The sequence below is a fragment of the Microcaecilia unicolor genome, chromosome 3, assembly GCF_901765095.1.
Source record: "Microcaecilia unicolor chromosome 3, aMicUni1.1, whole genome shotgun sequence".
Taxonomy (NCBI): domain Eukaryota; kingdom Metazoa; phylum Chordata; class Amphibia; order Gymnophiona; family Siphonopidae; genus Microcaecilia; species Microcaecilia unicolor.
This window is the reverse complement of record NC_044033.1, coordinates 119016789-119044272: the sequence shown is the minus strand read 5'-3', so window position 1 is coordinate 119044272 and position 27484 is coordinate 119016789. Positions and strand designations below refer to the sequence as shown.

The window sequence follows — 27484 nt, the reverse complement described above, 5'->3', positions numbered from 1 at the left end:
GGGTTGGCAGAGGTCTGCTTGGCTTCTTCTTTGAGGACTTCCTTGCTGTCTGGTGTCTGTCGGACTCAGCCTCCTCTTCCTGGACCAGTGCTTGGGCTTTCATCTGGACTTTTCCTCATGGCAGTGGTTTTGGCTATGCTGCAGGCATTTTCAGCCCAGCGGTTTAGTGCTAGCCGCAATATTATTGGCCATGGCCACACCACTGAGTGTGCTCAATCTTATTTTATTTTATTACATTTGTACCCCGCGCTTTCCCACTCATGGCAGGCTCAATGCGGCTTACATGGGGCAATGGAGGGTTAAGTGACTTGCCCAGAGTCACAAGGAGCTGCCTGTGCCTGAAGTGGGAATCAAACTCAGTGGATTTCCTTAGTTTTCAGAGTTCTTTCTGGTCTAAGTTCGTTGCGATGTCAGTTGGGTTGTCCTTGCCACGCTCGCCTCTTGCTGAGCAGTAGCTCTTTTGTTTCCTTTAACTTGCTGCTTTATTATTATTATTTTAATGGAAGGGCTTTTTCTTGACAGCAGTTCTGTCTTATATGACCTAGCTGTCAGGTCAGCAGGACTTTTCAGGGGTCGACATCTCATTCTATTATTCTGTTTCCTTTATGGTGAACCTCCAATGCTAGGTGGAGGGCAAGTTGTATTTGTCTGAGGTGTAGATCTGTTCTACTAACCGGGCTTATTGCACAGGGGACACAGGAGGGGTTGGTTCTTCTGGGCCTTCTAGTCTTAGATTGTTCTCTCTTGCGTTGCTTTCTAGTTGAGCTATCTCACCTTTGATTTCTCAGTGACTACATGCCTCTATGCTCCTCTGGTGGTATCTTGGTCAAGCTCAGTGGCTGGTAGATGTTGGATGGGGATTCATTTCTCCCATTTATGGCAGCCACTGGCAGCTTTAGGGGGTTGAACTTGCTTATTTCTGGGTTCCCCAGTCTAGATTCATGGACAGATGACTTTCCCTCTGGGTTATGTTTCTCTGGTTATTCCAGTTTTACCCACGGAGGTAGTTCCACCTTATTTAAGGAACTGCTTTGTCACATCCCGTTTGTCTGGCAAGGATGTAAAGGAAGGTTAAATTATATCTTACCTGATAATTTTGTTTCCTTTAGTCCTGCCAGACTAGTTCAGTTCCCTCCCTGTTTGTCTCATTTTATTTTTCAGATATGTTTTCTCTCGATGTTTTTCTTTTCATTCTCCATTTTTGGAGTAGTGCATCGTTCTGTGGAATAATGACATGTTAGGTGATTGAAGGCCTGCTTTATCTGTAAGGACCAGAGTGGGTCTCTTCTGGCTCAAAGCACCAGCTGGCTGTCAGTGGAGGGGGTACCTCCTTTCTCCAGTCATGTGGGTGCAGTGAGTGTGTCTCGGTAAGATTTCTGCTAGTGGAAGATATGTCTGTCTGATTTAGTGTCTTACAGGTTGTTCGCACCATTCCTGACTCAGTGAAATAGCTGGAAGTCAGTTGAGGATTTGCATCCTGTTTGCATTCTTATGATGGCGAAGACCAAATGTCACTCTTTTTCTTTTCTTTTTTTTTCTTCTTCATTTGCCCAATTGTTCAGACTGGAGCACCATGGTTTAGTTAGGCGGTATACTGCACAAGGCCTTAAGAGGGTGAATCACATGGATCTACTTTCTGTTTCCTCCTCTGGTAGATGGGCACAACTACCCATTGGTCTGGACTGATTTAGCAGGACTAAAGGAAAGAAAACTATCGGGTAAGATGTAATTTAACCTTTTGTTTCTCTTCATTTACTTTTATTTGCTCTTTAACATAAGAATATAAGAGTAGCCATACTGGGTCTAGCCCAGTATCCTGTTTTCCAAACAGTGGCCAAGCCAGGTCACAAGTACCTAGCAGAAACCCAAATCGTGGCAACACTCCATACTGCAAATCACAGGGCAAGCAGTTGATTCCTATGTCTGTTTCAATAGCAGACTATAGACTTTTCCTCCAGGAATTTTCCCAAACCCTCTAAACCCAGACACACTAACTGCTATTACCACATCCTCTGGCAAAGAGTTCCAGAGCTTAACTATTCATTGAGTGAAAAAATATTTCCTTCTATTTGTTTCAAAAGTATTTCCATGTTAACTTCCTTGAGTGTCCCCTAGTCTTTGTACTTTTGAAACGAGTAAAAAATCGATTTACTCCTACTCATTCTACACCAGTCAGGATTTTGTAGACCTCAACCACTCTCTTCCGGGCATTATAATTCCTCCCCTTATACTTTTTTCCACTATCTTCATTTGCTAACAGCAAATGTTCCCTTAACTCTAACCCTACCCCCCACCTTACTCCCAGCACTCTAGTGAAAGGTAGGGGAAGGTCTGGGCTTGTAGCTTCATCATAAGGGCCCAGCTGGTGACTGTAGCAAATTCTCAGCCCAGATCCCCTTGGCATCAGCAGCAGCTTCTTTGGCCATGTTGAACCATCTGCGTCAACAAATTGGTGGCTTGCCAGGTTGGGTCCCCAGTATCGACACTGTTAACAGCTTACTCGGCTAGGATTTTGATTCAGTAGTGTTGTCTCCACCTAGGCACCAAATATTGTGCCATCTGGTGCATGGATTTTTCTAGCTGTCTGTCTTTGATTTTTGAAAATGTAATTGTTTGAAATGCTTTGAATGGTGATTCTGTAGTATCCCTCCAGACCGGCACTGATGGGTTATGCACTCCAACCAGCAGATGGCGACTGAAAATTGTTGACATCTGAGGCTACCTATTACCATGCTGTGCTGTCCCAGGAAACCAGTTCTCAATATCCAGCAGATGATGGACGTGGTAAGCCTGTAGTGTCCCGGGTTTTTAGTTGGTTTTAGGGGGAATCAGTTATTTGGAGAGTGTCGGCTTTGTTTTTTTCTAAGTACTCAATACATTACCTCTCTGTGCTGTAAGTTGTTTCCGCGCTGGACTAGAGTTGAGGGCCGCAGGAGCCTTTAGCCCTCGGGGTTCTACACCAGGGAGGCCAGGTCCCTCCTCCTCTTCCCCCACACCCAATCTGGTTTTAGATTCTGGACGCCTCAGCTGGCCGTCTCTGCCTCACAGCTGAGAGGCAGCTGTGGGGGTCTGCTCAAGGCTTAGCAAATTTTAAAAAAAATGTTCATCTCTCCAGATCAGGGTGATAAGCAGAGATAGCATTACCTTCTCCTCACAGACCTAGGTTTTGGTGTGTCGGTCCGCCAGTGGTGTTGGCACAGCTGGGCTGTTCCTGCTTTTGTAATGCGCAGGGAGAAGGCAGCCACAGTGAGCACTGAAAAGCCCAAAAAGTGCTCTGCATGCTTGCGCAAGAGAGTTAACATGGTACCATTTGGGCTACAGTTAACCTCCCATGTCGGCCCCCTGCTGCCTTGGAGCTAGTCGGGCTTCTGGTGATTGCGAGGATTTGGTGCTAGTACCTGGTTTGAATGCCTCTGATGTGGCTGTTCTCCTGGTTTTGGTGGGTACTGCCTCCATCTTCTGTTCTGTTGCAGGGAGTGATCTGCCTCTGCGGCAGGATCTTATGGGCCCTCAAGAGGGAGGTCTATCTTGGGGAGTTGGTGGTGCCCTTCCCCCCCCCCCCTCCCCTGAGTTTGTTGTAGCCATATCTTCGTTTCTTGGGGGCCTCTGAGTCTTCGGTGGTGGAGCGGTGCAAGACTGCTCTTCCTTCTCCTGCTAAGCAAGGGGGTCCCAGACTTCTCTTCCTTCTCCTGCCAAGCGTCAGCGAAGAGGTTGGGAGGAGGATGGACTGGAGGCTGGTTCCCTGGTCTCAGAGGAGCCTGTGCAATTGGCAGAGGAGGGCACGGCTGAGGATTCGTCCTGGATAGAAGCAGTGCCTGTCAGGGAGGATGCTTCAGCAGTCCCAATTTTCTTTAGGAATGAGTTTCAAGACTCGATCAGTAAGACCTCCTCAGTTTTGTGGTTAGAGAAGGATCACAAGAACGAGCCGCATATGGTTGACCCATTGCTTAGAGGGGTCCAGAAGGCTTCCCAGATATCTCTGATACATCTGGATATCCAGGAGGTGATTCAGGCACAGGAGACTGCCCCTGATGCTTGTTTTTTTTTTTTTTTATCATTTATTTATCATTTTTTTCATTTTACAAGGATCACTTGTAAAACAGATGATTGTACATTAAAACAATATTAGAAGAAAACAATCTCAACAAAATAAATGGATTTTATACAATCTTTCTCTTTCTTAGACCACAAAATAAATAGGGATAGTGAAACAAGACAAGGAGATCAATTTAAGCAACAGCAAACAAAGAAAACGTGGTATTAACCCGATTATCCCCAGTTATTATTTATCTAAATCATTATTCCACATTGATCATCTGGTTGGTTTCTTCAAGACCATAACGGTGCATAGTCCATCAATTTCATTGGCAACATACTTATTGTCCCATATTAGTGAAAGTAATACACCTGATTTCATTTTTTCCCTTTTAAAACCAGAAATTGTTTAACAATACAAACTCTTGAATCTCCAATCCAATTCCCGCTGATTAAAGTAATCCCAGTTTCACAGGCTTCACTCCTTTTGAATTAATATATTAAGAGGAATCATTTCAGAGGAAAAAAAACATTAGGAGTCATACCCAGAACTCTGGGAAAACAACAATCTCGATATTAATCATCTGCAACAATATTCATTTTGTTCAAATTTTTTCTGGTCTTTTATCATTTTCAAATCTTAACCGTTTCCTACTTCAGTAGAACTTCATTTGCTGTATATTCTCAAATGATTCGATTAGATTATCCATGTGGCTCATTAACAAGACTCTGATACGTCTGGATATCCAGGAGGTGATTCAGGCACAGGAGACTGCCCCTGATGCTTGTTTTAAGGTGGCTCGGACCACGGGTCACATATCCCATTCCAGAGCAGGGTAGGGATTCTCTGCAGTCATTATGAGGTGGTGGCAGTGGTCACCAAGAAGATGGTGGGATGGCCTTATGGAATCCGTAGGATCACAAAATAGAATCCCTTCCTAAACAGAATTTTGATGGATGGGCTCGCAGTTGAGGCAGCAGTCTGCAGGGGGCCTGGTGGCTCAAGCTGGGCGGAGAGGGTTCTGGATAGATCAACAGACAATTTTTCCTGGTAGATCAGGAGGTGGCAATGGGCAGCCCTTTTTTATAGATATTCTGTACGATTTGCTTCAGTCTTCTTCTAAGACCATGGTGCTTAGTGTGGTAGTTAGGCGTTCACTGTAGCTCCATGGTTGGTCAGCGGATGTAGCGTCCAAGTCTAAGCTGGACAAGCTTCTGTTTCATGGATCCCTATTTAGAGAGGAATTGGATAAGTTTAAGAGCTTGGGTGAGATGACGATCCCTTAAATGCTGGAAGACAAACCCCAAGTGGCTGTTAAAGGAAGGTCAGCTCGGTGTCATTTGAAGGACACCAAAAGGTATCAGCATGGACGAGGTGGTGGAGCACAGCGCAGTTGTTTTGTTCCAATGGACTCTCCTTTCAGGGTGGCCAAGAAAGAGGCCGGGACTCTGGGGTGCGCAGCAGCTTGGTTGCCCAACCCAATGAAGGTGTAGGGGTTCTAGTCTCCAGCTGCCGGTGTTTGCTCAGATAAAGGAGTTTTACTAGAGGTGGGCCCAGATAACTACAGACCAGTGGGTACTGGAGGTGTTTCGAAAAGGTTATGCCATGAAATTCACTCGACCATTGCTGGATCTCTTTTTGGAGTCTCCCTGTTGGGCCCGATGGAAGATTCAAGTGGTCAGGGAGACCCTCAACAGTTTTGGTCAGGCTGCAAGCGGTACGCCCAGTTTTGGATGAGAATTGGGAATCGGGCCAATATTCCATTTACTTTGTTGTGGCAAAAAAGGAGGGTTCCTCCGGCCCATTCTAGACCTGAAGGGCTGAATTGTGCCCTTCGGGTTTCCACCTTTTGAATGGAAACCCACCAGTTGGTCATTGCTGTGGTTCAGCCTGGTGAGTTGCTCATCTGTCTGTCTGAATTTCACAGAGGCATATCTCAGACAGAATTTCACAGAGTCATATCTGCATATTCCCATTTAGCATGATCACCAATATTTCCTTCACTTTGCTGTTTTGGGGCAACATTATCAGTTTTGTGTGCTTCCTTTTGTACTGGATACGTCGCCATCCACCTTTTCCAAGGTTATGGTGGTGGTGGCAGCGGCGCTGCATAAGGAATTTAGTTCATTCCTGTATGTACAATTGAGAGCAACAGGTCGCATTTCAATTGGTGCATCTGTTGCAGTCATTAGGCCATCAACATGGCAAAGAGCCATCTGCTCCTCCTGGGATGGGTGTTTCTGCCAGAGACGCTGATCCAAAAGTTGCAGTGGCAGGTTCGGGGACTACCTGGGAATCACTGCCCATGAGCTAGGCACTACTTTGCAGGTGCTTGGGTCCGTGACTGTCTCCTTGGAAGTGGTGCAGTGGGCCCGCACGCATATGATGTGTTGCAGCTGTGCTTGCTGTCCAGGTGGTCCCTTCAGTCCTAGTTATTGGATGTTCAGCTATCTCTCGGGAGGGGGGGCAGCGGTGGCAAAATTCAGTCTTCAGAATATGTTTGGAGGCAAGAGTTTAGACTCTCCACAATAGGCAGTGGTGACAATGAATGCCAGTCTAGGATGTTGGGGAGCTAATTGTGAGAACCTGGTGGCTCAGGGCTGATGGTTGGAGGAGCAATCTCAGTGGTCCATCAACAGGCTGGAAATGAGAGCGATCCAGATGATGCTGTGGTCATTTTGTTGGTGGGCAGGCTGGTTTAGGTCCTCTCAGACAAGGTAATGGCAGTGGACTATGTGAATCGACAAGGAGATACCAAGAGTCAGCTTTTAGCAGAGGCAGTGGATCTTCTGTAATGAGCAGAGCATCATCTGGCAGATTTATTGGCGCTCTCATAGTAGGTGTGAACTGTGTTCAAGCAGATTTCTTGAGCAGGATGGAGCTGGACACAAGCAAGTGGGCATTGTGTTGTGAGGTGTTCAACCTGCCAGTCCCGCGGGTGGGGTTGACCGGTCATTGATCTCACAGCAACAGCTTCAAATGCTTAGGTACCAGGTTATTTCAGTCATCATCGAGATAGCAAGTAAGCCAGCATCAAAGCGTTAGTCCAGCGGTGGCCCTTCGGTCTTCTGTATGTGTTTCCGCCCTGGCTTCTTCTCAGCAGGGTTGTCCAGATGATTGAGTGGCATGCGAGCCTGGTGATGCTCGTGGCTCAAGACTGGCCACAAATGCCTTGGTACAGGCAACCTGTTGCAGCTGGTAGAGGGGAGGACTCTCCGTTTCGTCTTCAAAGTGGTCGTGCCTCTTGCATCAGAGGTGCTGGCCGGCCCAGTTCCATTTTGTCTTACAGCTTGGCTCTTCAGAGAGTGTGGTTGAGGACACATGGTTTCTCTGGTAAGGTCATCGCAACACTCTTGCATTCCATGAAGTGTTCTGTTTTGCTGGCTTATATCCACATGTGGTGAATTTTCGAGGTTTGATGTGAGGATCGTTGGATTCTACCCTTGAGAGCTTCGGTGCCGCAGGTCTTAGATTCCTTGTAGGGTGGCATGGACAAGGGGTTGGCCATGGCGCTGAAGGTACAGGTGGTGGCCTTGGCTTGTTTCCACAATTTGGTCAAGGGCAAGGCTTTGGCGACATCGCATCCGGACGTCATCCATTTTCTTAAAGAGGTGCGGCTGATTCGACCTCCACAGAGACTGCTACAGTTCCTTCCTGGGATCTGAATCGCATGTTGGACTCTGGTTGTGTTGCCCTTTGAGCCATTGAAGGACTGTTCCTTAAAGGATCTTATCTTAAAGACTGTGTTTCTCATGGCTGTTTTCCTCGGCAAGATGGATTTCGGAGTTGCAGGCACTCTTGTGTCAGCAGCCTTTCATCTTGTTTTCTAAGGAGAAAGTGGTTTTGTGGACTAAGGTGGTACCGGGCTTTCATCTTAATAAGGCTGTGGTGTTGCCAGTGTTGGGAAACCAAGGGGGAGGGGGTCTTCAAATCAGTGACGGTTATATCATCTGTACATTCGGAGGGCTCTTCGATCATATTTGTGTAAGACATGGGAGTTTAGGAGGTTGGATAGGTTTTGTCCTTATTGGTGGTCATTGTCGAGGTGAGGCTACTTCAAAGACCACAGTAGCTTGCTAGGTGAAGGAGGTTGTGACCTCGGCACACATTCTTGGGGGCAGGCTAGTTCCAATTCAGCTGAAAGCATGTTTTAGTAGAGGGCAAGCAGCCTCAAGCAGAGATTTCTCTTGTTCCCCCTCTGGAGATCTGTAAAGCAGCAGTCTAGTCTTCCTTGCATTCTTTTTCCTTTTTCCCATTATCGTTTGGATGTCCAATCAAGGCAGGATGTGGTTTTTGGAACGTAAGTTCTGTAGGCCAGGCTGCACGGGTCCCACCCATAATGGTCACTGCTTTGTCACTAACCATCTGTGCCAGTCTGGAGGGACGCTATGGAAGGGGAAATTAGGTCTTACCTGCTAATTTACATTCCTTTAGTCCCTCAAGACCAGCACAGAACCCACCCAGGAGTGAATGCTATGGGGTTTTGTGTGTGATGTGTCTCTGGAGGATGCATGTGTTTTTTTCGTTGGTGTGGACTACAAAGCGTTGGTTTTGTTTGTTTCTCTTTTCAGATGGTTTATTTTGGTGGGGGAAGAAAAAAGAGGCAAGGCCTCCAGGGTCTCTTCCTTTATTTTTTTTTTATTTATTTATCATTTTACTTAATTACATTCACATTTATCACGTAAATGTAAGGAAAAACAGAAATTAATATAAGGAAAAAGAAAAAACATTTTCTCTCAACATTATATATAATTGTCCACAATTGGGGGCTCCAAGATCAGGAAAACAATCTCAAAACAAAATAAGAAAAACACCAAGTGGTTAATTTTACAAATTCATATTTTCTGAGGGAGGAAGGTTAATCGGTAATTGCAGCCGGTACAGTGGTAACTAAAGGAAGTTGCTGCAGAGGGTTCTTCATCTGTTCTTTTAACTCCACAAACTCTTGTAATTTCTTGGGTTCAACAAATAAGGAAATAAAACACTTACAAGTGAATCGCTCTAGGAAGGTCCCACCTAGGGCAATGATTCTTGGCTTAAAAGCCAAGAGTTCACACCTCCTAGTCTGCGATTTCCTTGATATATCAGGAAATATATTTATCTTTGAACCCAAAAAACTATCAGCCATGTATCGGAAATACAATTTCAAAACATTGTTCCTATCTAAATCAAAGGCAAAAGTCACTAGTAATATAAGTCTATATATAGGGTATTTTAGGAAGATTTATCATTCTCAAGTTAATTTTCCTTAATTGGTTCTCCAGAAGTTCCACTTTTTTACAAGAAACATGACTGTCCTTCATTACCAGATTAACTGATTTTCGTAGAGAAACCATTTCCGTAATCAAAGTCTCTATTTTTATATCTTGGACTTCCACTTTGTTAGATAAGTATTGATATAATCACATATTTATTCCTGAAAAATTTTTGACATCTGAAGAAGAGAATTATTCACACTCTGCAGCACTTCCCATAGTGCGTCCATTATGACATTTTTTGGCTTCACCAGGTCCAATTTCTCCACAGAAACCGCTCCACATATCTTCGGGGGGAAGAGCTCACTCTCCAATCCCCCAGTTGGTTTATTATCCGGAGTCAATGCTGCACCAGGACCTCCTCGGATCGCGTGAGAATCCTAACCCACTTCGGGCGTTTCCACTGTCGACCTCCATAGCGAAGCGTTACTGTTTCCGGGTCTTGGAGAGGTCATGCCAACAGGGGAACTCAAAGTCATTCCCTCTCCACTGAGATTCGGCAATAAAGCCTTGCTGTTCCCCGAAACAGGAACCGATATCCCCGACGTTATGACCCCGAATCTCTCCAAAGTAGACTGAGAAGTGGTGGGAACCACAGCCGTGTTCGAGGAGGACAACACCACGGCTTTGCCTTTTTCCCCATTCTCTGGGGAGCGCGCCTACTTCTTCAGGTATTCTGGTGTAAATCGGGAACTCAACTAACGTACGTCCTCCCTCAACACCATCTTGGATCCTCCAGTTTAGGACCTCTTTGTCTGGTTTCTCCTCAGTGGCCTGTCTGATATGGGTAACCCTTCAGCATAGCCTTCTAAGTCATTGAAACACGGTGGTGTCATTGAAACACTTACAAGGTGGTGTCCCTTCGGAGGGGCCAGGGTCTCTTCCTGTTTGCTAAGCCAAAATATGGTGGCTGTTGGGAGCAGCAGCGCTAGGCTTTTTGGGAGAGGTCTACAGCAACAGCACTGAAAGGATTGGGGTCAGGTAGGACTTGTCTGCTTGGCTATTCAACAGCTGGCGTCTGGGACAGCACAGCATGGCTACAGGTAAGTCTTGGAAATCAGTTATTCTCAGTCTCCATCTGCTGTTCAGAGTGCATAACCCATCTTTGCTGGTCTGGAGGGTCTAAAGGAAAATAAATCAGCAGGTAAAACCTAATTACTCTATCTTTTTCATGCAGGTAGATGTCAGAGTATGGGCCTTAGAAGCCTTTGGAAGAACCATAGAGTTTTGATTGTTATGGGAACAAGCCTTGGGCTTATACACTGGGGTTGGTATAACATACAGAGAAATCCAATTTTTCATCCCAAGAGAGAGGTCACAGAATCTGATGTGGTAACCCACACGATACAACACAGCAACCAAGCAGAAGCAAAGTAGCATGTAAAGGTAAGTTTCAATCCATATCCAGATTTTTAAAAAATACTTCTCTGTAATAAAAAGCTAAAGGATGATTCATAGGAATAATGCCAAGCACACTTTCTTCTCTCTAGGGCTGAGCTTTCCAAACTGTGGGTCAAGACCCCCAAATGGGTTATTGAAACCTGTGTTTGGAGTCACGACCTGGGCTGACATTCCATAGGACATCATTGTCCTGTGCTGCCCAGAGGTTGCACGCTTCCTGCAGCCATGCAAATTGGGGTAGCAGCCACAGAAATATCGGTGAGCACTAGAGAGTTCTATGGGGACAGATATCTTACCCATCCCCACTGGAATCCTATCCATCCTCGCAAGAATTTAACCTGTCCCCACCCATCCCTGCAAGAATGTAATGGTACATTAAAAAAAAAAAATTGGGGTCGACTCTCTGTCTCTCTCTCTGGGTTCCAGCCGCAGCGCTGCAGGCAAGGAAGGAACAGAAGCTGGAACTTGGAACACTCTGGTGCGCGCATGTAAGACTTGTCTCTGATTCACTGGCACTGTGTACAGAGAGGTCTCCACATGCACGCGCCAGTAGGTCAGGTGACATCTGATGCTTGTGCCTGTATCAGAGCTGAGGTCTGAGCATCAGCCCGGGAGCAGAGAGAATTAACAGTAACCTAGTAAGTGACAGCAGATGAAAATCTGAACAGTCTGCCTAGTAGTCACACTTATTATCAATTCATAATCAACAATGAACGTGATATTATATACTTGATTATGGTCTTTCTTTGGCGTTTCTGGGACATAGACCATAGAAGTCCACCCAGCCCTATCCTTATGTTCCAACTGTTGGAGTTGTCGTCGAAGCCCACACCAGCCTATTTGTCTTCCCATTTGCAGAAAACAGACCGTAAAACTCTGTCCAGCACTGTCCTCGTGTTCCAGCCACTACAGTTGCTGTCTAAGCCCTTTCTAGCCCATCCTAAACCAGATTGCCATATGTGAGACATAGACCATACAAGTCTGCCCGGTATCGGCCCTAGTTCGTCACAACCGGAGTCACTGTCTAAGCATCACTTGACACATCCACACAGGTACCATTTAAATTTGGGTTTTTTATAACTTCCATTTTCTAATTAGACCCATGCCTTTTTGAATTCCGTCACCATTTGTGTCTCTGCCACCTCTTAATAGAGACTTTCCTCATCTGTGCTGTTAAAGCAAGGAGGAGGAGACAGCACTCAAAGAACTTGGTACTCAGTATGTGAGAGGCGGGTGCAAGTGCAGCGTACACTTGCACGGGAACCCCGCAGGAATTATTTCCATCCCCACAGGAACCCCACAAGAACAACTTCCGTCCCCACAGGAACCCCATGGGTTCCAAGGGATTCCTGCAAATCCCATTCCTGTGCAAGTCTGTACTTTAAAGAAAGTCAATGTAGTTGAGTCAGAAAGGATTCCATATCATCAAGCTGATCAATCCATAGACTGGTGGGTTGTGTCCATCTACCAGCAGGTGGAGATAGAGAGCAAACTTTTGCCTCCCTATATGTGGTCATGTGCTGCCGGAAACTCCTGTATGTTCTCTGTCTCAGCAGGTGGTGGTCACACACAGCAGCAGCTCTGGCTAGGCCTCCAAGCCTAATTTTTAGGTTTTGTTGAGTGCCTGGGGTTGAGGGCTCTTTTGAGCAAGTGCAGACCTGGTGGTGCCAGGTCCCTCCTTTTCTCCCCCCTCCCGCTGGCTCCGTTAAAAAAAAAAAAAAAAAAAAAAAAAAATTTTGAACGTCCTTAAAGGCGTTTATTTCGACGTTTATTTAAGCGTCTATTGCAGCTACTCACTGGGACACCAGGTCGTTACAACTCGGAGCGGACAGCAGGTAATTTTACCTTTTTATAGCGGGCAGGGGTTCCCCGATTCTTCTCCTCGTGGCATATGGCGTCGGAGGGCGAGGGCGCAAAGGGTCGCTCCCCGGGTCGCTTGAGCGCTTCTAGAGGGGATGCGGGGGTCTTAAAGCCTGATTCGCCCTTGTTGGGTGACAGTTTCGTGACCGATGAATGTCCCGGTCCTTCCTCCGGCGTGGCGGTTTTTCCCGCCATAAACGCCCATCCCCCGCTCCTCGCCTCCGCCATTTTGGCCGGCCACGCGGCTCGGACGGCTTCTTCTTGGGCCGCCCTTGAGGTTGGAGACATTAATGCCATGAACGCCCTCAATTTGGGCGACGGCACAGAAGCGGCTAAAGTTAAGAGCCGTTCTTCCCGCGCGGCTCCTTCGCGGAGTTTCGCGCCGGACGCCATTTTGGATGCGCAGCATGCCTCTCCCCCGCTGTTGCGAGCGCCGGTTGAGAGTGCGCCTAGGGCTGTTGCCCAGGCTGCGGAAGGGCACAGTCTGGGGGGTTTCTCCCCCGAGTTTGTTTTGCTGCTGCATCAGGCCTTCCTCATGCACAACGCTGCCCCCGCTCCCTCGTCTGGTAAAGAGGTTGAGGTTCCCAGAGGTAAACGCCCTCGGGTTGATTCCCAGGCCTTGGAGGAATTTGTCTCCTCCGATGTAGATGAGGGCAGCGTGTCTGAGGTCTCCCAACGGTCCTTTGCGGATTCCTTGGAGGAGACGGATCCCCGCTCGGATGGAGCGGATGACCCCTCTGCAGCGCGGCTTTTTCGCCCAGAGGATTTGCCCAACCTGTTGTTACAGGCCATGGACACTTTGAAGATTTCCTCTCCGGAGGACGTCTCTCCCTCAGCCCCTGTTGGCTCTGCCATTATGCTGGGGACGAAGCGCCCGCCTAGAACCTTCCACGTGCATGATGCCATGCACACCTTAATTTCGGCTCAATGGGATGTCCCAGAAGCGAGCCTTAAAGTGGCTAGGGCTATGTCCCGCCTCTATCCTTTGGCTGTGAGTGAACGTGAGGCCTATCTGTGGCCTACCGTGGATTCTTTAATCACTGCGGTGACTAAGAAAACGGCATTGCCGGTGGAAGGTGGCACGGCCCTAAAGGACGCCCAAGACAGAAGATTGGAGGCGGCCTTAAGGTCGTCCTTTGAGGCGGCTGCTTTAAGTTTGCAGGCCTCAGTTTGCGGCTCCTATGTGGCCAGGGCGTGCCTGACTATGGTGCAGCGGGCTTCCCCCTCGGATCATTCCTTGAGGGCTGATTGGCCGGCCCTGGAATCGGGCTTAGCCTATTTGGCAGACTTGCTGTATGATGTCTTGAGAGCCTCAGCTAAAGGCATGGCTCAGACAGTCTCTGCGCGGCGATGGCTTTGGCTGAAACATTGGTCTGCTGACCACGCCTCTAAGTCCCGCCTGGCTAGATTGCCTTTTAAAGGCAAGCTGCTCTTTGGGGTCGAGCTGGACAAAATCGTGACCGATCTCGGCACGTCTAAGGGCAAGAAGTTACCAGAGGTCAGGGCTCGGGCTAGTGCTCGTCCCGGTACCTCCAGAGGACGGTTTCAGGAAGCCCGTCGGTACCGCCCGGGCAGGTCGGGTTCTTCTGCCCCCTCTTCCTTTAAGAGGAATTTCTCCCCCAAGCAGCATTCCTTTCGCAGAGACCGCCGTCCCGGAGGTGCTCCCTCCGGTCCTCCCCCAGGGTCTCGTACCCAATGACGGGGTCTTGGTCCACGCCCCAGTGCAGATTGGAGGACGGCTGTCCTCGTTTCTGGGCGAGTGGACCACAATAACTTCAGACGCTTGGGTGCTGGAAGTCATCAGAGACGGCTACAAGCTAGAGTTCTGCCGACCCTTAAGAGACGGGTTTGTACTCTCCCTGCAAGTCTCCGGTCAAAGCTGTGGCAGTGCAGCAGACTTTGGACAATCTGATCCGCCTGGGGGCGGTCGTTCCGGTGCCAGAAAGTCAGCTTGGCAAGGGGCGTTACTCCATTTACTTTGTGGTACCAAAGAAAGGAGGTTCTGTCCGGCCTATCCTCGACCTCAAAGGGGTCAATCGGGCCTTGAAAGTGCGGCACTTTCGCATGGAGACTCTCCGCTCTGTTATAGCGGCAGTGAAGGCAGGGGAGTACCTGGCATCCTTGGACATCAAGGAAGCATACTTGCATATTCCCATCTGGCCTCCTCATCAACGCTTTCTGCGTTTTGCAGTCCTGGGCCGACACTTCCAGTTCAGAGCCCTCCCGTTCGGGTTGGCGACTGCTCCGCGGACCTTTTCCAAAGTAATGGTGGTCATAGCGGCCTTCCTGCGAAAGGAAGGAGTACAAGTCCATCCTTATCTGGACGACTGGTTGATCCGTGCCCCCTCTTATGCAGAGTGCGGCAAAGCTGTGGACCGGGTAGTTGCTCTTTTGAGCTCCCTGGGATGGATCATCAACTGGGAGAAGAGCCAGCTGCGCCCGACTCAGTCCCTGGAGTATCTGGGAGTTCGATTCGACACCCAAGTGGGCAGAGTGTTCCTGCCAGACAATCGGATTGTCAAACTTCAGGCTCAGGTGGACCAGTTCCTAGTAGCCTCTCCTCTTCGGGCTTGGGACTATGTGCAGCTGTTGGGCTCTATGACGGCCACGATGGAAGTAGTGCCCTGGGCCAGGGCTCATATGAGACCACTTCAACACTCTCTGCTGCAGCGCTGGACTCCGATGTCGGAGGATTATGCTGTGCGCCTTCCCTTGGATCCAGCAGTGCGCAAGGCGCTGAGCTGGTGGATGCAGACAGACAAGTTGTCTGCGGGAATGCCTCTGGTGACCCCAGAGTGGATTGTCGTCACGACGGACGCCTCTTTGTCGGGCTGGGGAGCCCACTGTTTGGGAAGGACAGCGCAGGGGCTCTGGTCTCCTGCAGAGGCCAAGTGGTCTATCAACCTCCTGGAACTCAGAGCCATTCGGTTGGCGCTTTTGGAGTTCATCCCGGTACTGGTGTTGAAGTCTGTACGGGTCCTGTCGGACAATGCCACGGCTGTGGCCTATGTCAACCGCCAGGGAGGTACCAAGAGCGCCCCTCTAGCCAAGGAGGCTATGAGTCTATGCCAGTGGGCGGAAGCGAACCTGGAACAGCTGTCAGCGGCCCACATTGCCGGAGTCATGAATGTCAAGGCGGACTTTCTCAGTCGCCATACCTTGGAGCCCGGAGAGTGGCAGCTATCTGCTCAGGCGTTCTTGGACATCACGAAGCGCTGGGGCCAGCCGAGCCTAGATCTGATGGCGTCATCGGCCAATTGCCAAGTGCCGCGCTTCTTCAGCAGAGGACGGGACCCTCGATCCCTGGGAGTAGATGCTCTTCTCCAACAATGGCCGACACAAGAGCTTCTCTATGTGTTCCCGCCCTGGCCCATGTTGGGCAGGGTGCTAGACCGGGTGGCAAAGCATCCCGGCAGGATAATCCTGGTGGGTCCGGATTGGCCCAGACGTCCCTGGTATGCGGACTTGATCAGGCTCTCAGTCGACGATCCTCTGCGGCTGCCAGTGGAGCAGGGCCTGTTACATCAGGGTCCCGTGGTGATGGAGGATCCCTCCCCCTTTGGTCTTACGGCCTGGCTATTGAGCGGCAGCGTCTGAGGAAGAAGGGCTTCTCAGACAAGGTCATCGCCACTATGCTGAGAGCGAGGAAGCGCTCTACTTCTACTGCTTACGCCAGGGTTTGGCGTATCTTTGCAGCGTGGTGTGAAGCAGGCTCTCTTTCTCCTTTCACTGCTCCAATTTCTTCAGTGTTGGCGTTCCTGCAAGAAGGTCTGGACAAAGGCCTGTCGCTCAGTTCCCTTAAAGTCCAGGTAGCGGCTCTGGCTTGCTTCAGGGGCCGCCTGAAGGGTGCTTCCCTGGCTTCGCAGCCAGATGTGGTGCGCTTTCTCAAGGGAGTTAATCACCTGCGCCCTCCTCTGCACTCAGTGGTGCCTGCGTGGAATCTCAACCTGGTGCTAAGAGCATTGCAGAAGCCGCCGTTTGAACCCTTGTCAAGGGCATCTCTGAAAGACCTGACGTTGAAAGCAGTCTTTTTGGTGGCTATCTCTTCAGCCAGAAGAGTTTCCGAGCTCCAGGCGCTCTCATGTCGAGAGCCTTTTCTACAGTTCACTGAGGCAGGAGTGACTATTCGCACAGTGCCTTCCTTTCTGCCCAAGATTGTTTCTCGCTTCCATGTGAATCAGCAGCTCTGTCTCCCTTCCTTTCGTAGGGAGGACTACCCAGAGGAGTACTCTGCTCTTAAATATCTGGATGTGAGACGAGTCATCATCAGATACTTGGAAGTGACCAATGATTTCCGGAAATCGGATCATCTGTTTGTCCTGTATGCAGGTCCTCGTAGGGGTCTGCAGGCTGCTAAGCCTACAGTGGCAAGATGGGTCAAGGAAGCCATTGCAGCGGCTTATGTGGCCGCGGGGAAGGTGCCGCCTATCCAGCTGAAGGCTCACTCCACAAGAGCTCAGGCGACCTCGATGGCAGAGGCCAGTTCCGTCTCCTTGGAAGAGATATGCAAGGCGGCAACTTGGGCTTCGGCCCATACATTCTCCAAGCATTACCGTTTGACTGTGGCTGCACGGGCGGAGGCCCGGTTTGGAGCTTCAGTGTTGAGGTCAGGGATTTCAATGTCCCGCCCTGGGTGAGTACTGCTTCGGTACATCCCACCAGTCTATGGATTGATCAGCTTGATGATATGGAAGGTAAAATTATGTATAATCATACCTGATAATTTTCTTTCCATTAATCATAGCTGATCAATCCATAGCCCCTCCCAGATTTCTGTACTGTTTTTATTCTGGTTGCATTTCAGGTTCAAGTTTAGTCTTCAGTTACTTCAGAAAGACTTCGTGTTCAAGTTTTTTCACTTGGATTCTTCAAGAGTTAAGACGAGTTTGTGTTACAGTGAGCTGCTGAATTCCTCTCCCCTCCGTTTTACGGGGCTGGATTGAGACTTAAAATTCTGCCGGCACTCCCTCCCGCTTCGTGCGGCTGTAGGGCAGCTTTGTACCCCTCCCGCTTCGGCGGTGTTAGGGTCAGTCAGCTCCTCTTGCGGTTGCAGGATAAGCCAGATCCCCCCGCATCGGCGGGTGTGGTGTCCCTCCCCCGCTCCGCGGGGATGAGCTGGACGGATTCCCCTCCCCCACTTGTGTGGGGATGAGCTGGGTTAATTCCCCTCCCCCGTTTCGGCGGTGGTGAGCTGGGCAGAGTGTCCCTTCGTGGGTGTAATTCTCTAAGTGCTGAGTCCTGCGGATGGAGCTTTGATATCGACATACTGAGGAGTTTCCGGCAGCACATGACCACATATAGGGAGGCAAAAGTTTGCTCTCTATCTCCACCTGCTGGTAGATGGACACAACCCACCAGTCTATGGATTGATCAGCTATGATTAATGGAAAGAAAATTATCAGGTATGATTATACATAATTTTACCATAGCTCGATCTGCCAACCACCCTCCAGAATCAGTTTAGCTGCTAAACTCTGCAGGACATAAAGTATATGAATTTGCCTTTCTGGAACACCCAATTTACTAAATTTGGTCCTGTTAAATTTTCAAAGAGTTATTTTGTTCCCTGACGGAATCAGGCCTGGCTGGGATGAAAGACTAAGGTATCCTCAGGGAATCAATAAAGATGCAAATAAGCCACTCTTTCAAGCAATTTGGATAGAAAACATAGGTTTGAAATGGGACTATAGTTCACCAGGTTACTTGGATTAAGGTTAGACTTTTTCAAAATGGACGTACCAAAGCATGCTTCCAGCAAGATGGAACCATACCTGAAGACAGACTGTTACAGATTATATCTGGAACTGAGGGTAAAAGATAATGGTGAGGAATAGAGTACCAGGTATGAGGAATGGGATCTAGTGGACTAAAGGTTGACTTAGTAGATGCAGTTTAAGAGAAGATGGTGAAAGAAGTGGAAAAGATTAAATGGAAGAAGAAAGAACAGAGCCAGGTAAACTGCTGGACAAGGGAGATGGAGGGGTTGAAAAAGGCAGACTTAGCGGTAGATTGAGGAAGAGAAGCTACAAGTGAGAAAATCTTTTGAGAAAAAGCATTTGCAAAAGTGTCTGCTGAATGAAACCGAGAAGAATCTGAATGAGTGCATTGAGTAGTGAGGTCCAAGACAAGTCTCAAAAGAGCTTTAGTGGAATTGCCTGGTGATTTCAAAATTTTCTGGAAATACAATTTCTTGGCTTTACTACGTTGGGCATTGTAAGTTTGAAGTTCTTGTTTACTGAGAAGATGTGCATTGGGGATACAGCGCTGGGGACTTACCTGGTGGTAATTGGACAGTCCCATACACTGCCCAGTTACCACTGGGTTAGCACGAGAACCCTTACTGCCTCCTAAAGAGGTGACGGAGAGGGCTCCCCTGGGAAATGGCCACGAGACAAGTGGTTAATTTACTGCACGGCCATTTCCTTTAAAAAAAACCCCGCCTTTTTACCTGCTGCAGTAAAGGGGGCTTCAGCACACGGCAAATCCATGCATCAACTCAATTGCAGGGCCCCTTTTATCGCAGCTTTATAAAGGGGGCCCCTAAGTGGGTTACAAAAGTCGAGCTTAAATAAACTTTGGCATGGGTGTTTACTCAGTTATTACCACTTTAGTATTATAATAATGACTGCAATTAATGTTCATGCTAATATTTTGATACTTGGAGTGATATATTTTGAATATTTAAATTTTGATATCTGAAATAAGTTTAACTTTATATTGGTAAAAAATTATTTTTGGACTCTGCTTTATTCCCACAGTGCTTGTTAGGGTTTCTTTCGTTTGTTTCACTTTTGGATGCTGTATTCAGATGCAGTTATGTAAATTAGAACTGAGCTGCCTGGATGTATTTCTTATAGGCAGCAGGTCAGTGTGGAGGAGCAGCCTAATGGTTAGAGCAGTGAGCTGGGAACCAGGAAAGCCAGGTTCAAATCCCACTGCAGTTTCTTGTGATCTTGGGCAAGTCACAACCCGCTGTTGCCCCAGGTGGAAACTTAGGACCCTGTTACAAAGCCACAGTAAAAGGGGCCCTGCAGTAGCATCGGTGAGTGGATTTGCCACACAAGAGACCACCTTTTACCACAGTGGGTAAAAGGCTTTCTTTCTTTCATTCCTTCCTTCCTTCCTTCTTTCTTTCTTTCTTTCTTTTTCTTTTTTTTTTTAAAGAAAGAAATGGCCATGCGGTAAGTGAACCACTTGCTACGCAGCCATTTCCCAGGGGGAGCCCTTAACACCATCTATTTAGGAGGCAGTAAGGACTCCCACGCTAACCTACTGATAAGCAGTTAGCGCACAGGGCTGCCTGATTACTGCCAGGTAAGCCCCCACAATAAAAAAAAAAAAAGTATTTAAGCAACATAATTGGCATGCGTTGGGAGTAGCCCGTGGTAGTGCCGGATTGGCGCTTGGCAAAGCAGCGGTACGGGTACCACCACTTTGTAAAAGAGGCCCTTAGATTATAAGCCCACTGGGGACAGGAAAATACTTACTGAACATGAATGCAACTCACCTTGACCTACAAGGTCCAGATCCAAAATCCCCCTTCCTTTCCGATACTCCCATTTTGTTAATTAACAACATTTTACTTTCTAATTTCAACCTTAAGATGTCTTCCCCTCCCTCATAGAGATACACAGCACCCACACTCATGGCATATGATATAAAATTCATTTATGATCCTAGCCTATCTTTGCCATTTTCGGAACATAGAGTGATTACCAACATTGGGAGCGAGGGAATGGCAAGAGCTGGTTATGTTTTCAGAGCCTCCAGCTAAGAGTTCTTCTGTAAGAAAACTAAAACCTTACATTTTGGAGCTGGCCCACTCCATGTGGAAACTCAAAAGAGTAAAACCTTTCTTCCCAAGAGCCATCTTCCGGAACCTGGTACAATCAGTGGTACTAAGCCACTTGGACTATTGCAATGCACTCTACGCTGGATGTAAGGAACAGACCATCAAGAAACTTCAAACAGCCCAAAATACCGCAGCCAGACTTATATTTGGTAAAACAAAATATGAAAGTTGAAAACCCTTAAGAAAGAAACTACACTGGCTCCCACTCAAAGATCTGCACGACTGTTCATAAAATCTTTTACGGAGATGCCCCGACCTACATGCTGAATCTCGTGGACCTACTACCCAAAAATGCTAAGAGATCTTCCCGCACCTTTCTTAACCTACACTTCCCCAGCTGTAAAGGACTAAAATACAAATCAACACATGCGACCAGCTTTTCTTACATGAGCACGCAACTGTGGAATTCACTTCCAACTCAACTGAGATCAATCAACGAATTAATGAGCTTCCACAAATCCCTGAAGACTTACCTCTTTAACAAAGCCTACCATGAGATCCCTTAACTAACTATAACACAACACCTACCCAACTTATTCAGAATAGGTCTTTTCACTGCTTGACCAAACCCTCTTATCTTGTTTGACTTCTTTGTAACACCCAATTGTATTCTTTAACCTGATATGGCGATGTTATAACAGGTCTTTGTAAGCCACATTGAGCCTGCAAATAGGTGGGAAAATGTGGGATACAAGTGCAATAAATAAATAAATACTGTGGGTTGGTGATGGTACATTGAGCACAAGGCATGGTGCAGACAGAGGGCAGTTCATCTTGCACAATTAGCATGTTACAACCTGGTTCCAGATGGTTTTAGCAATGTGCTGAGAAGCAGAGTAAACAAGGGTTCACATCCCACTACCCCTTCTGATGCTCTTTTTGAATTGGACAATTCACTTTTTCTTCTGTTAGAGGTACTCACTTAAATTTTAAGGTTTTTGGGCAGGGACTTAGGGCGTCTTTTACTAAGGCGCACTCACGTCTTTGGCGCATGCTCAAATTGTGGGCATGCGAAACGTTAGAGATGCCCATAGGAATGCATTGGCGTCTCTTAACATTCAGCACGCCCACAATTTTTGTGCGCGCCAAAAACATGAGCGCGTCTTAGTAAAAGACCCTCTTAATGTACTTCACTTCAAATAATATTGTAGGCTACCTTGAGCATCATTTGGAAAAACAGGCTAAAAATTATATAGTTTATCCAGAACAGAGGATTGATGGAAAACAATAGCAATTGATGAAGATTTGGATCAACATTCAGTTTGTAAACTGGAACAGAGACATCATGTGCACTGTTTAGAAATATTAAAAAATAACCAAGTTTACTTTCTAATCATTGTACCCAATATCCATTATTTTTGTGAGTTTGTTTTCATGCTTTATTTCCATGAGTTTATTTACTGTGCTTGTGCCAAACTAAACCTGTTGTGCATTCTTTAGAAAATCATAAATATATATATTTTTTTTTTCTTTTATTTGTAGGTATCAGTACTGAGAACTGGTAGTGCCACATCTGGCACTAAAAGAAGACATGAAAAACAAGGGTTGGCTGAGAAAGAATTGGCTTCTAGTAGCAGGAGTAGCTTTTGTAGGCATCCACTTTGGTACATATCTTATACAGAAGATGGCAAAGAGTTCTGCCAGGCCGTCGGCATTAAAGCAAGAAGGAAATGAAGACTGAATACCGTTGGTCTCTTGCAGACCTTTTAAGGCCTTCCTATTATCAAATCATCGTTACTTCCAATTAATTTATAAAACCTATTAATTAATGGTGGTTTATGTGAAACTAAATGAATGTGGCTGTAGAAAATACATACTATTTTGACTGTATATATGAATATATTTCTGTAGTTTTTGCTTTGAGGCAGTTTCAGCCAGAGGGATGTGAGTCCCTGTAGGTTTCCGTAATTAAGTTTGGAAATATGAAAGAAATCTCTGTTATGAACAAAATGTGAATTTCCTCTATATAAACAGGAAAAGTAGATTGTGATGTCTCGTGTTGAACCTAAAAAGCCATCCATATGCACCAGTGGGCCTTTGAAACGAGAAGTAATAAGCCAGTCTTTGTCAGTGCTAAGTGAGATATTAAAGTCTTGCTATGGCCCCTCTGGCAGGCTGAAACAGCTCCATAATGGTATTGGAGGAAATGTTTGTACCACTTCACAGTCTTCTGCCTTGCTTGGTGGCTGTACTGTCTCCCATCCAGTGTTAAAAGTTCTGATAGCTTCTGTCCGTACTCATGTATCATGCTTCAGCGACTGTGGCTTGTTTGCAGCCATTCTTTGCTGTAATTTGATTGAAAATTTTCAAAGGACAGCCCTAACACCCCATACTGTCGGTAAAATAAGCAAGCATCTCTTGAGCCTATGCACTGATTATCTCAAGTCTGAGGAGTGTGGCTGCAGAGTGGCTGTAGACTTTGGCAGTAGTAAGGCTTTGCTTTCCTTGGCATGCACTGTATTAACCAGTAAGCCTGCTTGCATGCTTACTGTAAAGGAAGCAAATTATATCAGTGCATTGCTTCTAAAAGCCTTTTTGCTTACAGTCCCAAATGAGATGGGCACAAACATTAGTTTAGGAAAGAGTATAATCGTACCTATAGAGGGTCAAAGAGTTACAGATTCTGCAGTATTTCCTGGGCTGCTGATAGAAATGCCAGTGTTTGAATTGAGGAAACTTTTTCCTGTGAAAAGATGGTCTGCAAGTACTATTCAGATGGCTCTTTTTTCTATCTCCCTTTCTGGAGAGCTCCCTGACACTGGGAAGGGAATGGTGGTAGTCCAGTCTGGTGTATCCCCAGAAAGAGCCGTACTGGATCAGTTGATCCTTCTAGGACAGCAGATGGTTAAAGACCAAATAGGCATTCTTGTGTGCCAGAAAGTTGTACACCCATCGTTGAAGCAGTATCTGAAGGGCCACTGTGTAATGGTGGTAGACAGAGTTGGAGCAGCTGCGATGGAACCCCTAAGGAGAATGACAGGTATTGATTTTGGTTCTAAGCCATATGAATAATGAATGTTCATGGTCTCGGACTATAGAAGCAAAGCATCTTTATTTACAAAATAAGTGCATACCACCCTCCTAACAGGTAATTGAGAGCAGGGGCGTAGCTAGGTGCGGGCATGGGCCTCCACAGATTTAGCCCCGGCCCCTTGTACTTTCAAAAATCCCCGCCGCTGGCCCCCGCCAGCAAAGGTACCTGGCGGGGGAGGGGGGTTGAAAGTGGCAAGAGAGGCAGGCTAAAATGTCCCCCCCACCTCGGGCTCTGGAACCCCCTCCCGCCGAGGTCTGGCTACACCCCTGATTCAGAGTCATTCACAAACCAAAGTAAACCACAGCAATCAAGCAATAATTTCATTTCAATTGCATTTTTAACATCTTTATTAAATTTTTAGCTTGCCTATAGCCTAGGTGCGTTATAAGCAATAAAACACATGTAATGTTGATTATATTATATCAATTCAACAAGTAATGGACCAGTGGTTCACGATTGGAATATATATATGGATGGATTGGGGGAAAAAGTCTCATCTGTCACCGGGTTAACACCCCACTAATCTCTCCAGGGTGATCTGTTTGATATAACGCTTTGGTGATTGTTATAATCATTGACAAAAAAAACCCTCCATCCATATGATTTGTAACAACTAGTGTGACTTCTATTAAAGTAATCATTAATCGTTCTGAGCAAATAACCATGTGCTAGGTGACTGGCAATAAGCTTAAAAAAGTCATGCAGTACATCACATCTTCTGGCTCACTGAGTCCCGACGGACACCCATTTTGCTGTTGCTTTGTCGGGATTAGAGCTTCAAAAAGCAGTATGGTGGCAATAGCAGTAATCAGCATGCATCATGTCATTGCTTTTTGAAGCTCTAATCCCGTGCCAAAGTGACAGCAAAGCATGTGTCTGTCGGGACTCAGTGAACCTGAAGATAATTGTTGTCCTGCATGACTGTTTTAATCTTATTGCCAGTCACCTAGCACAATGTTATTTGGTCAGAACAATTAATGATTACTTCAATAGAAGTCACAATAGTTGTTATAAATCATATGGACGGAAGGGGTTTTGTGAATGATTACAACATTTACCAAAGGATTATATCAAATAGATCACCCTGGAGAGATCAGTGAACCACTGGTCCATTACTTGTTGAATTGTTAACTTGAGATGAATGGACTGTATTGAGAGCCTTTTGATAGATTGATTATTCTTAGAATATATTATATGAACCAAAAAAACATGGAAAAAATCCACTGAACATCCAATGGTAAATAATGTATCAAACAGAACTTAATTCACTGGGAGAAAAGACCTCATACAGCCAGCATAATAGCTGAAGTGCTAGCAGGCTGTTCAGTTGGTTCAACTATAACCTTTCTTTAATCATAGGTCATAAAAACTCCCATGCAGCGAAGATGCTTACCTGTAGCAGGTATTCTCCGAGGACAGCAGGCTGATTGTTCTCATGTGGGTCAATGTCAAAATTTCACCAGCAAAATTAAAAAGTTTTGCCAAAGTCTTCTGGCGCACATGCGCAGACTTCCCGCCCGTCGCGTGAGCGTGCTTCCTCAGTTGAATCAAAAAGCATAAATACAAATAAATAACAACTCCAAAGGGGAGGTGGGCGGGCTTGTGAGAACAATCAGCCTGCTGTCCTCGGAGAATACCTGCTACAGGTAAGTATCTTCGCTTTCTCCGAGGACAAGCAGGCTGCTTGTTCTCACATGTGGGGTATCCCTTGCAACCAGGCTCACTGAAAACAATGAACATTGGTCAATTGGAACTCGCAAGGGCGAGGACATAACATAGATTGACCTGAAACCATAAACAGGTAACTGAGAGTGCAGCCTGGAACAGAACAAAATTGGATCTAGGGGGGGTGGAGTTGGATTCTAAACCCCGAACAGATTCTGCAGCACCGACTGCCCAAAGCGACTGTCACGTCGGGTATCCTGCTGAAGGCAGTAGTGAAATGTGAATGTGTGGATTGATGACCACGTTGCAGCCTTGCAAATCTCCTCAATGGAGGCTGACTTTAAGTGAGCCACTGACGCAGCCATGGTTCTAACATTATGAGCCATGACATGGCCTTCTTGAGTCAGCCCTACGAGCTGAAGTAACAGCCACCAAGAAAACGACCTTCCAGGTCACATACTTCAGATGGCAAGAATTCAGTGGCTCAAAAGGAGCTTTCATCAGCTGGGTAAGAACGACGTTGATATCCCATGACACTGGTGGAGGTTTGACCGGGGGCTTTGACAAAAGCAAAGCTCTCATGAAGTGAACTAAAGGCTGTCCAGAGATAGGCTTACCCTCTACACGGCGATGATAAGCACTAATCGCACTAAGGTGAACTCTTACAGAGTTGGTCTTGAGACCAGACTATGACAAGTGTAGAAGGTATTCAAGCAGGGTCTGTGTAGGACAAGAGCGAGGATCTAGGGCCTTGCTGTCACACCAGATGGCAAACCTCCTCCATTTGAAAGAGTAACACCTCTTTGTGGAATCTTTCCTGGAAGCAAGCAAGACACGTCCAGGCCGTGAGAGCCAGAGACTGGAGGTTGGGATGTAGAAGCGACCCCTCGTTCTGAGTGATGAGGGTTGGAAAACACTCCAATCTCCACGGTTCTTCGGAGGACAACTCCAGAAGAAGAGGGAACCAAATCTGATGTGGCCAGAAGGGTGCAATCAGGATCATGGTTCCGCAGTCTTGCTTGAGTTTCAGCAAAGTTCTCCCCACCAGAGGTATGGGAGGATACGCATACAGAAGGCCTGTCCCCCAATGGTGGAGAAAGGCATCTGATGCTAGTCTGTCATGGGCCTGAAGCCTGGAACAGAACTGAGGGACCGTGTGAGTGATTTGAGTGGCAAAAAGTTCCACCTAGGGGGTGCCCCACGCTCGGAAGATCTTGCAGATTACTGCCATGTTCAGTGACCACTTGTGAAGTTGCATTATCCTGCTCAGCCTGTCGGCCAGACTGTTGTTTACGCCTGCCAGATAAGTGGCTTGCAGAAACATGCCGTGATGGCGCGCCCAAAGCCACATCTGGACGGCTTCCTGACACAGAGGGCGAGATCCGGTGCCCCCCTGCTTGTTGGTGTAATGCATGGCAACCTGATTGAATCAATATGATTTTGTTGGACAGTCGGTCTCTGAAAGTCTTTAGAGCGTTCCAGATCGCTCGCAATTCCAGGAGATTGATCTGTAGACCTTTTTCCTGAAAGGACCAGGCTCCTTGAGTGTGAAGCCCATCTGCATGAGCTCCCCACCCCATGAGGGATGCATCCGTCGTCAGCACTTTTTGTGGCTGAGGAATTTGGAATGGACGCCCCAAGGTCAGATTGGATCGAATCGTCCACCACTTCAGAGAACTCCGGAAGTCAGTGGATAGTTGGATTACATCCTGTAGACTCCCTGCAACTTGATACCACTGGGAAGCTAAGGTCCATTGAGCCAATCTCATGTTTAGACGTGCCATTGGAGTCACATGAACTGTGGAGGCCATGTGCCCCAGAAGTCTCAACATCTGCCGAGCCATGATCTGTTGAGACGCTCGAACCATGGACACCAGGGACAGGAGGTTGTCTGCCCTTGTCTCGGGAAGATAAGCTCGAACTGTCTTTGTGTTCAACAGGGCTCCACTGAATTCCAACTTTTGCACTGGAGTGAGATGGGACTTGGGGTAATTGATTACGAACCCCAGTAGTTCTAGCACCTGAATAGTCATTCGTATGGACTGCTGAGCGCCTGTCTTCGAAGTACTCTTCACCAGCCAGTCGTCGAGATAAGGGAACACATGCACTCCCAGTCTGCGTAGCGACACTGCGACTACCGCCAGGCACTTTGTGAATACTCTGGGCGCAGACGCCAGACCAAAAAGCAGCACAGTACTGAAAGTGCTGAGTTCCCAGCCGAAATCGAATATACTTCCTGTGAGCTGGAAGTATCAAGATATGTGTGTAAGCATCCTTTAAGTCCAGAGAGCATAGCCAATTGTTCTCTTGAATCATGGGAAGAAGGATGCCCAGAGAAACCATCCTGAACTTTTCTCGAACCAGAAATTTGTTCAGGCCCC

The 27484-nt window shown here is 47.1% G+C and overlaps 1 protein-coding gene across 5 annotated transcripts in view; it reads left to right on the top strand.

Annotated features, from left to right (window-relative positions):
• The window catches only part of MKKS (McKusick-Kaufman syndrome), a 59217-nt gene that overhangs the window by 10889 nt on the left and 20844 nt on the right, over positions 1–27484 (top strand). For 4 of the 5 annotated variants that reach the window (XM_030196324.1, XM_030196327.1, XM_030196325.1 and 1 more), the window contains 2 exons: positions 10469–10677; positions 21887–23384. In XM_030196324.1, the coding sequence (XP_030052184.1) occupies positions 22394–23384 (991 nt within the window). In that variant the 5' untranslated portion in view covers positions 10469–10677; positions 21887–22393. The remainder of the gene's footprint in view (positions 1–10468; positions 10678–21886; positions 23385–27484) is intronic. The other variant, XM_030196328.1, reaches the window with a different exon arrangement.